This window comes from Dunckerocampus dactyliophorus, chromosome 4, assembly GCF_027744805.1.
Source record: "Dunckerocampus dactyliophorus isolate RoL2022-P2 chromosome 4, RoL_Ddac_1.1, whole genome shotgun sequence".
In the NCBI taxonomy this organism is placed as follows: Eukaryota; Metazoa; Chordata; class Actinopteri; order Syngnathiformes; family Syngnathidae; genus Dunckerocampus; species Dunckerocampus dactyliophorus.
The window spans coordinates 6,218,692-6,231,649 of NC_072822.1; the positions used below are offsets into that span (position 1 = coordinate 6,218,692).

Genomic DNA, 12,958 nt, shown 5'->3' on the forward strand with positions numbered 1-12,958 from the left:
ACAAGGATGCAAAAAGGGCTTTAACTGTCCGCAACAAGACCACGGAGGACCGCCTCTGCAAATGCCGGGGCAGAGGCATACGTGAACAAATTTAAAGCCAAATTTAAAGGGGGACATAAGCCTGAACAAGTTTTTAATATGGATGAGACAGGCTTATTTTGGAAACACTACATCACTGATTCAGCCCATGGACCAAGGCGTGATCCACGCTTTCAAGGCCCTCTACTGCATATGCACAACATATATATTTTCTCATGTCTGAGAAACATGTTTAAAGTGTTTGGTGAGGGGTTTTACAGCCTTAAAACATAGATAATAAACGAAAAAACATTCTGTAAATGAAAAAACATATACTGTAAACAAAAAAACTTATCCTGTAAACGAAAAAACATGCACTGTAAATGAAAAAACATACCCTGTAAAAAATGAAAAAAAATCAACGTTTACTACACCGATTTTACTTAACGCTGGTATTTTTGGAACCTAAACCCCGCGTTAAACGAGGAAATACTGTATATTAAAATGAGAGAACTTTTCTTATTTCAAACAAAAAAATCTGCCATTGGGGTAAACAAAATTTGCTTGGCTAGAATTCTTATAGCTAGAATATTTTTCTTGTGATTTTTAAGAATCGAATGAGTCCTAAAATAAACAAGTTGTTCTTAATCACATAGCTGGTTTTAAGTCAAATGTTCTTATTACAAGGTAGGGAGTAAGCCAAATGCTCTTGTAAGATTCTTAAATTGAAAATAAAATTTGCTTTTATGAGTCAAAATTTAAGCAAAAATGTTTTTACATGTTCTAGATGTAGATGTAGAGTTTGATTCTACTTTCTTACAATTTCTAGAGTCTCCAATTAACCTATGATGCATATGGAAGGAAGCCAGTACACAGGAGGGAGCGTGTGAGTTCCAACGGGGATTTGAATCCGATTGCTTGATTGTGGAGTTAACAATCTAACCACTAGACCACCATGCAGCTAACATCTTTTGGTTTGGGTCTTGGGGAGGACCCAAATGTCTAATGTGAATGCAAGACACCTGATCCAGGTTGCTCCAAGAAGGGTTAACGAGGTCTATTCAGTGAATAGCTTTTACTGCAGCTTAATAGCATCACCCTGAAATACAGGTTTGGAATCCATCTATGCCCAAACAAAAACATTTGCATGACATCTTTACTGCCCCGTTGTTTCATCCAAATGTATCACCCACGACTTTTAAAAGCATCTGTTTCTGCAGGTTTCTCAGTTTGGCATTACTACGTCACCATGCCCATGCCTGCATCCACCTTCACCTTGGCAGTGGGCCACTGGCAGCAAGTCACTCTGGAGTCCGTTACTGTGTCCTCAAAGGGAGGTTCAAGCAGTGGAGTAGTAAAAACTTCTGTGCTGCTCCACATTGGCAGGTATCCTATTATAATTAGTTTTAACTGTGTTTTTCATTTTGGCAAGAAATCCTCTTTTCCTGGCGTCATCAACCCAAATCTGGCTTTTCATCATTCCATGACTAACCTTTGCTTTTGATTCCACCAAATATGATGAAGTTAGGGTGCAGCAGCACGAATACATCAAATAATTCCATACAGCAGAAATGATCTTTTGAAGTTTTTATTGTATATAGACTAGCTTGCTGTGGAGGCAGGGCCTAGTTGGATTGGGGTCCCCAGCACGCTGCTGTGTCTGCCAGTGGTTTCCAGTAAACCTCCTCCTCCTTGGTTTTCCCTCCTGTGGCAGTCCAGCCGTAGCCTGCTGCCGGCCTCAGGAATCTCCCACTACAAGGAAGGCCTTTATTTTCAGTGAATGGCTGGGAAGGAAACTTGGATGTGGCTCCAAAACCCTTTTGGAACAGTCCTGATAGGGAGGATGGAGTCAGTGCTGCTTGTTGGATTTAACAGCGAATACGATTGCACAGTGACACCTTGATATTTTTAGGAGCCGTTTTGTATATGTTCCATATTTCCGTGGCTTTCATTCCCACGCTTAGAACAAAGGGACACATGGAATGAGTATTACTGCTCTCAATGGGAAAATATATGAAAATGCCTTTTTTAACCTTGGATTCAACTTTTTCTTCTGACTGTGTTACAGTGGAGACCCAACCGCCTCTGATCTTTCAACCATGTTGGACGACGGCTTCCCTTGTTCTCATAGCGACTACCCTTGTCGATTCACAGAAGGGCTCGTAATATCCCAGCGTGTGATCCCGCATCGTGTGTTCGCCCCCGTCAGCCTGCTGCGGGAGGCCCAGGTGGAGAGCTTTCCCGACTTGACATAATATAATATACGGCAGTCCTTGTCTGTGTTGCTGTGGCAACAGTGCGATGTGCCAACTGAACTTGAGTCATGCTTCTTCATGCATGTGGTCAGAGACTTTATAGCTCACCAAAGGTGTGCACCCCTTCACATTTAGTACCCTTTTTGCACCAATCAGTGCAGTTCAGTTTTGTACAAGAAGCAAAACTGGGGTAAAATAGAGCGCACTTTTTGGCTGCAACCACCAGAAGCGCTGTCCATTCAGTCTCAACTAGTTTGCCATTTAAAAAAAGAACAAAACATGACTTCAGCTATAGGAAGTTGAGCCATACTCACGCTATGGCACAAATCCTCCAGGCAGCATTATTCTGCTCGATACGACACTCGCATGGACACAGGAGTTCAGAACAATAACATAGTATTATATGGTATAGAGCACTGCTAATTCTGGTAATAACGAATCAACCAAAAAAGAGTTTTTAGTTTAGTTGAGTTTAGTTTTATTTGAACATGCATGAAGGTTACAATGGAATACATCTCATGTATCATCCTTTCACAGTTCCACATGTCCAAAAGGAGTAGGAAGAAGCAAAGCTTATTTAATCCTACCCCCCATCCATTCCACATCTTGTACAGTACATATTATTCACTTCCTGCTTTCCATGTAATATAATTCCACATAATAATCAGTGTAAGAAAAGTGCCAGCACTTTGATAAAGAAAGTGAGAAACCCTATTGAATTTGATCTCAGTAGGATGTACCAGAAGTATTAATCAAGAGTAAGTTTCATCCATTTGTCATTTTAAATTATTTCACATTTTTTCAGCATGTAAAACTATAAATATTTCCTATAAAATATATTTTTGTTAATATTTTTGGGTGTGTGGAACTGATTAACTGGATTCACATGATTCTCTACAAATTGCCTCAGTTTGGTTTTCGTCTAACCTTTTAGAACGAATTAATAACAAAACTGAGATACCCCTGTAGATGCTCCTGTCTGTCGTGTTTTTGAGTGTGTTTCTTAAAAACACTCGTCGCTCTCCTTGTCTTCTGTCTAGATCGGAGTCCTCGCGCTGTTGCCGCAATGTTTAGCTGCATCTCACGCTGTTCTGGGAGTCCATCCCTTTCCCCGCCTCGATGTTCTCATTGTGCCACCAGGGTTTTCCAGTCTGGGAATGGCCAGGTAAGGACACAACATATTTTGGCACAGCTCCTGCAGGTAACAGGATGCAATACAAGATCTGGATCAAAAATGTTGCCTTTACAAGTTTAAATGAGCACAATGTATCCCACTTGGTGGTCATGTGAATAGGGGAGTTGGAAAACTACATATTTTATAATCAATAAACACAAAAGATGATACATTTACATGTTTTCCAGTAAAAAATGCAAAAAGGAGTTGTGCAAAGCTAACTCACTGTTACTGTCTTTTTTGCATTATAACACTGTACATTTGTAGACTGCGTTGCTGCCATCATGCTGTTTATGTTTACACAGAGGTTTATTGTGCCCTTTTCAACGTTTAACTTACTTAGATAAACTGTAAGCTACACATCTCCAAATCGATCGAGGCGACAGCTAGCATTTTAGGAAAACTACATGTTCTTAAATTATAATTTTTTTTTTTACATAATTCACAATAAACAAAACACATGAAAATTCGATGTGATATATGCATTGCATTTAACAATTAAACTAGCTGAATGAATTTGTTGATAAACCATGTAGATGGAGGAAAGCAGTAGGCCATGAATGGAACCCTGTGGTACAACAAAACCTTGTATTTATTTCATGAACTTTTTTCTTTAATTTAGACTGCATTCTCATAGGTTGACTCAAGGAGAAATACACAAAAAAATATAATGAACATGCACAAATGGCAATAACTCTATCCCTATTTTTTCATTGGTTTATTCACATACCGTGGTTTTTATGGTTATGGTTGAATTTATTTCGAACATGCATACAGCATACATAGAATGCTTCATGTTACAAGTCACAGTTTCACATGTCCGAAAAGGAGTAGGAAGAAGCAGAGCTTATTTAATCCTACCACCTCTTCGTATCACATCAATTGCTAATGCATACACATGTATCATATGTTGTGCCTTAAATGATGCAACCACTTTAGAATAAATTCGGCAAACTGGCTCATTCGTGTTGATGGGCTCAGCTTGCTCATTATTTCTATTCCCACCCGTGAGGCATTTGGCTTTGGAAGCATCTTTTTCCCCTCCTAATTTCTACTACATTACCTTGTATTGCTCCTCATGAGGCTCCCTTGCTGTGTATGTGTTTATGCTAACGGCCCCGCTTCCCTCCACAGAGACAGAGCCACTGCATGGCTGACAAAGAGGTCTCACTCTGTATGCTGTTGTTCTACAAAGCATGTAGGTGCCGAGCCAATGCACAGAGTGAAGCCTGCCTGTTTGGAGGCGATAGACGAGGAAAACGGACACGCATGCACGTGGCAATATATGGAGGCTGGCAAAATGATTGAGTTCATTTCATTTATCGTGTGATTTATTTATTTATTTACAAGTGCGAGACAGTTTTTTGTGAAAGAGAAATCTTGTCTTGTTTTAATCTCGCAAGACACGCTTACCCAATCATGATATAGTAACTCTTTAAAAATAACACAATCCATGTTTTTTAAACCATTGTAAAAAGTTTGCGTATTAAAAAGGTTTCTACTGTATTCACTGGAACATTGCTCAACAAGGACTTATAAATCCTCGCATCATATGTTTTTAGGTGTCTCGACCTTTTTGGAATTCGAGCTGTAATATTCAAACTAGTAGAGAAAACATTAAGCTTGGCTGCTGCACTGTTGATGCTTTAATCTGCTGCCTGAGGTTTAGCTCACTGTTTCTGGAGTGTGATTCATGGCTTGTTTCACTTGTAAAAAAAACCTTAATCTTCTTTCCACATTAGAAGTCTTTACTGAATTAAGGAGTCCAAATGTAGTTATCTCCTCATATGTCATGTGGCCTTTATTCTTCTCAGTCTTCATCTCGTGCCTTAAAATATGATCCCATCTTCTTCCCAAAAAGCTTTCGCTCACCTTTTATATTCGCCAAAGTTTTCACGGCTGGCTTTCCTGTCCACACTATTGGATGTGTTGATGTGTGTTTGAGTGCAGTTTAAGCGGAGGTCCGCCGCTTGATGTGTGGGGGCAAAAAAGCAGCAAGCTGTCTTTACGGTACTCCGCCGACTAGATAAATCTCTTTTCATGCATTTCTTTGTTACGCAGTCACTTTACCTTGTCCTCTTCACCTTCTACCCACTGTGTTTTCTGTCATTTCTTCCACGTAGAAGGGGGAAAAAAGACTTTCTTCAGTGTTTCAGCCATGTGTTTGCTGTCTTCACTTCTATTGATTCTTATATTTTCTCTGCAATACAGCTGGCAGGCAGTGCGCCTGGTATAGCTGTAAGAATGAAGCTAAAATTGAACATTGAAGCCAGAATAAAGCCCAGCGTCTGGCATTGACTGTGTTGATAATCACATTTTGGGTGGTCAGTAAACATTGTCCCAGTGGTTCTTTTTCTTAGACTGGATATGAGCTCATCTCTGCAAATGTCCACGCTGTGCAAATACTTGACGTCACAGTCCAAGATTAGCTTCTATCACAAACATTTGGAGAGCGTCAGGGTCGCAGCCAGGGCCAGTTTTCAACTTTGCACATTTATTACTGCAAATGTTCCCCAAATGCCCTTTGATCTAAACCCCGTGCCTTATAAAACTTTCTTCCCTCTGTGCTGTATTTATTTTTGAAAGGACATCAAGTTCTAGCACAGTGTGCCTGATAGATTTCATTTTTTTTGGTAGAATCTCTCCCTGGCACTTACAGACTGTATTTCTTTCACTGGAATTGACGCTGTGTCTCAATTAGTTGAAACAAATAAGCACTTGAAACAAATAGGCACATAACCGCCTGTCATTATCTCAGTTATAGACTTAATTACTGAGCCCAACCTGTTACTAACCAAAACAGTAGCACCTACCAAGGATTGAAACAGTCTCTCAGATGAAGTGTAGTGTCTTACCAGTTGCTACTCTGTTGTTTTAAACAAGCACCCTTTGCAGTATTAAGGATGATCTTATGTTTTGTGGGAATGGTGTCCGGCGATTGGCATTCCATTTGCTCGCGCCTCAATGTTACGTGCTTTCAGATTAGTTATGACCAGACAAGCAGGGTTATTATGCTAGATAGATAGCTAGATAATATCAATATTGTGTGTATCTTATTATGCATAATATGATAAGATACAAGCAAAAAATAAAAGCATTGATTAGTTAATTTAAGAATTAACATTAATCATATACAGTATGTATCAGATAAATATAGTGAATAATAACATGATAGGTAAATACAAAATATCTCAAAGGTATAATAATACATATATTTTATATGCACTGGTGTGAAATACTGTTTGCCCCCTTCCAGATTTCTTATTTATTTGCATGTTTGTCACACTTAAATGTTTCAGATCATCAAACAAATTTAAATATTAATCAATGACAACACAATTGAACACAAAATGCATGTTTTAAATGAAACTTTTTATTTGTAATCATCAAAAAAATCAAAACCTACTTGGAAAAAGTCTAAACCTACGGGTTGGGCCACCCTTAGCAGCAACACCTGCAATCAAGCGTTTGAGAGAACTTGCGATATTGTAGGTTTTTCCAGCATGAAGCGCCTTTTTAAGGTCATGCCACAGCATCTCAATAGGATTCAGGTCAGGACTTTGACGAGGCCACTCCAAAGTCTTCATTTTGTTTTTCTTCAGCCATTCAGAGGTGGACTTGCTGGTGTGTTTTGGATCATTGTCCTGCTGCAGAACCCAAGTTGGTTTCAGCTTGAGGTCACCAACAGATGGCCGGATATTCTCCTTCAGGATTTTTTGTAGACAGCAGAATTCATGGTTCCATTTATCACATCAAGTCTTCCAGGCCCTGAAGCAGCAAAACATCCCCAGACCATCACACTACCACCACCATATTTTACTGTTGGTATGATGTTCTTTTTCTGAAATGCGGTGTTGCTTTTACGCCAGATGTAATGGGACACACACCTTCCAAAAAGTTCAACTTTTGCCTCGTCAGATCACAGATTATTTTCCCAAAGGTCTTGGGGGTCATCAAGATGTTTTCTGGCAAAATTGAGACGAGCCTTAAATGTTCTTTTTGTTCAGCAGTGGTTTTCATCTTGGAACTCTGCCATGCAGGCCGTTTTTGCCCAGTGTCTCTCTTATGGTGGAGTCATGAACACTGACCTTAACTGAGGCAAGTGAGGCCTGCAATGCTTTGGATGTTGTTGTGGGATCTTTTCTGACCTCTTGGATGAGTCGTCGCTGCGCTCTTGGGGTCATTTTGGTTGGCCGGCCACTCCTGAGAAGGTTCATGTTTTCGCCATTTGTGGATAATGGCTCTTACTGTGGTTCACTGGAGTCCCACAGCTTTAGAAATGGCTTTATAACCTTTTCCACACTGATAGATCTCAATTAATCTCAGTTAAATTATGTTTTAATGGGAGGTAATTACTTTTTCACACGGGGCCATGTAGGTTTGGATTTGTTTTCTCCCTTAGTAATAAAAGTAAATAAAATAAATAAAAGTGTGACAAACATGCAAAAAAATAAGAAATCAGAGATCCCCCAAATAAATGCCTTCTTCCTAATAAACACGCTGCGCTTTGTTGCAGTTGAGTAACAATAAATGCTGCTGGACACTATATGAGGAAATACAGTCTGCCTGCTAAAACTCAATTTAGGGGAAGAGATTTAGAGCCTTAATTAAACTTCAGACAGCACCTGCATTGACTCCCTATAAAACTCCACATGGGTTTCAACTAACTTGAATCCTCCCTTCGTCGCGGGTGGCTTGGCTCCCATGTTGCCCACGCACTTAACCGTGGGGTGGTGCAGTTGGAAAGTTGGGGGGGGGGGGTCAAACAAAATGCAAGATTGAGATGGAGATGGCACAACAAGGAGGGGTTCGCAACAGGCCAGCGGACCCCTAGGATGTGGGAGAGGATGTGCGGATTATTCCCAGCAACAAAAGCCATTAGCCTCTGGAAGGACTTCAGAGACGGGTGCTATTTAATCTGGAAATTGGGAGGCATGTGGGCCCCAGCGCTTGGGATGGGGCCAAGCACAGATTTTGCATAGTGCCCCCAGTGGAAACAGCAGGAGTGGAGGGGCTTGTGGCAAGGAGGCATAAAGCTGTTGTAGTGTAATCTAGAGGAAAGGGGAGGCTAGAGACTTGGGCAGGCGGAGGACTTACAATAGTGTGAAGTTTTTATACCCTGATACACAGTGGGAGGGCAGGAAATGGGAGATTAAGGAGTCAAGTAAGGGCAGGTCTCTGCATTTATGTAGTCTAAAAACACACACATTTATGTGTGGACAAGACGACATATATAGGCATGACGCCAGTCAGCAGTTCAAGGGATTTGCCAATTTTAGGTGCCTTTCTGTAACTATGAGAAGTCATCTTTTTCAACATAAGCCTCCTGTTCTTCTTTTGGCAGGATTTCTTTCAGTTGCAGTTTTTTTTGTTAGAAAGAAATGGACATCTAAAAAGGGATGAGACAAACATGTCTGAGATGAGTTAAAAAAAAAGTGGGACAAAACTGTTCCAAATACAAAAATTCTTGTTGACACACGCAGGAGAATTCAATAGATTTCAGAAATTGAATGTGTTTACAAGTGCAAAAAAACACAAGGCCAGAGGATTGTCGTCATTGTCGTTAGTTAAATAGGTTGTTAGCCCTTTTTACACCGCCAGTAAAATAATAGAATTTTTCTGCCTTTTTTTGGTGTCACTGATCTGTTAAAAACAACACCGACATGGAATATTCGTACAACTCGGCAATATTCCGCCTTTGGAGGTACTATCAGAGCCCTAGCAGAGGTGGGACGCAGCACGTAGGGAAGCAAATGTTGTTTTGTTGTTTGTTAAGTACAGTGGTATCTCGGCTTTTGTTTGTTCCAAAAAGTCAGATGAAAACCAAAACGTACAGAAACTGAAGCAAATGTTTTCCATATTATGTGGTAATATATTCCAAATGTAAATCCAATCACTTCCAGACACCCAAAAATATTAATAAAAAAATATATCCATGCCGTTGTCTCAAGCAGGCTAGACTACTGTAACAGCCTTCTCACCCAGCTCTCTAAACGAGCTGTGAAACAGCTGCAGTACATCCAGAATGCTGCTGCTTGAGTCCTGACTAGAACCAGGAAATAATAGCTTATTAGTCCAGTTCTGAGGTCTCTGCACTGGCTTCCTGTCGCTCAGAGAGCAGACTTTAAAACAGCTCTGCTTGTGTACAAGTTTTTTCATGGTCTTGTGCCAAAGTACATTTCTTGACATGTTAGAGCCACATAAAGAATAGCGAGCTCTGAGAAGCTCAGGGAGTGGACTCCTGTGGTTGCACAGATTCAGGACTAAACACGGTGAGGCTGCATTTCAGTTTTATGCTGCCAAAATCTGGAACAATCTTCCAACTTTGGCAATGTTAAAATCCAAGCTGAAAACCTAATCTTTTTTTGTTTGTTTTATGGAATGATTTATGGAATTTTATGTACAGATCTTAGAATGATTTTATGTTTTGATGGAATGATTTTACCCACATTCTCTGTAAAGCACTTTGAATTACCTTGTGTATGCATTGTGCTCTGTAAGTAAACTTGCATCCGATATTTTATAGAGAATAATTATAGTTTTACATGCAGAAGACAATTAAATAATTATGAGTGATGAATGAATGGAAATTATTGTTGATGTGGACTTCTTGTACATGCTCACAAGATAAAAGTCAATAGTGTTTATCACCTTTTTTATCAAATTGTCAGTTACTATCTTTGGCCTCATAGAGGGTTATTTAGCAGTTCCACTCAATAAAAATGCACGGATAGTGAATCTGCAATACATATGGTGCTGATTTTGTTGAATAATACAGTACAGGGCAAACTGACGAGATTGTTACGTGCAATACTGTATTAAAACCGCCAAAAACTGGGCCGTATGAAAACGGGAGTTTGACTGTAGGTAGAAATGCCCTGCCCTTTTCATACTGCTTGTAAAAGCCATCATTTTTCCTGTACACACAGCACTGACACGGAATGAGCTTACCTAGTTGACCTAGTCATTTTCCACTTTTTGTAGGTATAGTTGCCAAGCCATAACAGAGGCGGGACGCCGTCTGTAACTATGTCACACCATCTGATTTTTTTTTATTGTGGTGGGATTCTGTGACACTGTTTCAGGAATATTGTAATACTCCGGGGTTCTGTGTAAACAGCACAGATGGATAAAATGCCACATATATACTATTACGTCACACGTCCAATTTTGTAGGATCTCTGTCCAAAAGAGGCTGGATTACAGTCCGCTTGACTTGGGGCCGAGTGGGAGCAGCGACCCACCTGATTCAGCAAATAGGTGTTTAAAAACAGCATGCTTAAGCAGACCAAATATGGTTAGTTTCCCAATAAAGGGTTACAGTGGAGATTAAATCTGCTTGTTGCATCTCGACTACGTCATTTGCTTCCGACTGGGAGTGACAGGAAGGGCACTGCATTTCCTCTCCCCTCTTTGAAGCTGTGTGTCCCAAAGTTTTCGCTGGACTAACTGTACCAATCTGATACCAGTGTGTGTTTGTAGTGCATGGAAGCCAAATGAGGACATGCCAGAGAGAGTGGTAATTCCCCACTGAACCTTTTTGTTGAGAAATGACACAAGTGTTGAAATGGGCTTTTTAGTGGTGTGCAAGATGAGGGTGTTGTTTTGCTTGGCTGCTGACACACAGATTCCTGTGCTTGTCTTGATTTGAATGCATGTATTGTTGCGGTAATGGTCGTGATATCTGTTTGTGGGGTGATGTCAGAGGAATGCCACACAAACACACATATGTCATTGTCATGATGTTTTCACACGGGCAAAGAAAGGATGACCCCTACATGTCTTGATAGTAGACTCGATAAGCCTGCATGCATGTCTCATTGCAATCCTGTTTATGGCCAAAATACTTTTAAAACTCTTCCTATTATATTCCTAATCCTCTTTTCTTTTATTGATTCAATTTAAGCCACTCTCAACTGATAGGTGGCTGTCTGAACAAAATTGGGTAAAAAGGATCATGGACTTTCTGCTTGCAGTGCAGCCATATAGCTGTCAAAGGCACTAGACACAAATAACGACATGGTATATACCTCTTGACCTTTCTAAGTGCCACTGGAGAATTTTCAGCCTGACTTCAGTTGACTACAACGCATGTTTATGGTCGTGCAGGAAGTGGTCCCTTTTTGGGTGGAGGTGAGTAGCTGGACTGCCTGGAGGTTTTTTGGCACCCTGCTGGATGCTGTGCTGCTGCCATGTAGCTCTTTAGTGCAACCGCAGCTTTTTAAAGTTTCACTCGAGTCGATTTGTTGTCGGGTGATAGAGTTGCCATCCAGTAATTACACTTGCTGCTTTGAGTAACAGTTCAGGACAGTTAAAGGTCCCATAACATGCTATTTTGCTATTTTTTTTTAATAAGTCTTAGAGGACACACAGCACAGCACAAAATTTGGCCTTGATACTGGAATTTTCACCCAGTTCACGAGACAAGATGACACACACGAGATTGGGTCTATGAGAACGAGATGACATGACGACATCCAGACAAAGAGATTGTATGACTGACAGAAGGGCTCACTCCGTTCATGCCGTTGTTCTATAGAACAAACGCGGCAAGGTGCTGAAACCAATGCACAGAGTGAACTCTCTTCCTGCCGGTGTGGCGGCGAGAGACGAGGAAAACAGACACACACGCAGACGGGCCTGATCCAGTTAATTTCCATTTATTGTGTGATTAATTTATTTATGTATTATCGTCCCAGTCCGAGTGCCCATGAGATTTTTTTTTTTTCTGAACAAGAAAACTTTTCACGTTTTATTCTTGTGGGATCTTGTGGCACGAGATCTTGTGACATCCCGTGCTAGGTTGGCCTATTCGGTGAAGAAAAACAAAATGATCAAACTTACAGTTGCCATGGCTGTAACTGACTGACGGATAATAGTTGTCAGCAGGCCAGGCTTTATTTTAAGATGCGTAGCGAAGCCTGTTGTATCCTCCATTAAGTAGTGGGTAGTTTCTGTCTTTGTTAAAACACGTCAGTGTACCCATCTGGTCCAGCCAGCCCCACATTCCACCCGGGCTCGAACCAGGGTCCGCAGAATGAGAATCAAGAACTCTAGCCATCAAGCTAAAAGCCAGAGCCGTCAACTTGATGTCCAGCGCGACTTTTAAGTGGTCAGAGAGTGAGGTTTACCAATGTGCTTCTGCACAGCCACACTGGCTGGCATCTGAGGAATATACTGTGTGCGTTTTTAAAAATACCTGCTTATGTGTAGATTTAGAAGTTTTGACATAATATCGTGGTCAGCACTGCATACATTTTCTCAGCGTTTCTTGTGAAGTGATGAGAAGTTCTCACCTGGCTGTGCTAATGGAGACAGTTTGTAATTTGTTCATTTGTCATTGCTGCTATTTGTTGACGACTTTAATGCTGATTTATTGCCAAAAATGGCATATTCTCCTTTTCTTTGTTGTACACGTCACGGGCTGTTTGACTTGGCACGTCACGTCAGCCATCATTCAAGTTGAAATGGACCGTGACGAGAACTGCAGAGCATTTTTTTAATAGAGGAA

General features: G+C 40.7%; 1 protein-coding gene across 3 annotated transcripts in view; it reads left to right on the forward strand.

Moving 5' to 3' along the window:
- The window catches only part of aopep (aminopeptidase O (putative)), an 89,872-nt gene that overhangs the window by 2,388 nt on the left and 74,526 nt on the right, over nt 1-12,958 (forward strand). For all 3 annotated transcript variants that reach the window (XR_008569984.1, XM_054772833.1, XM_054772834.1), the window contains exons 3-5: nt 1,239-1,404; nt 2,087-2,246; nt 3,314-3,438. Coding sequence is in view for 2 of the 3 variants with exons in the window: in XM_054772833.1 (XP_054628808.1) it covers nt 1,239-1,404; nt 2,087-2,246; nt 3,314-3,438 (451 nt within the window). In the remaining variant the exon portion in view is untranslated. The remainder of the gene's footprint in view (nt 1-1,238; nt 1,405-2,086; nt 2,247-3,313; nt 3,439-12,958) is intronic.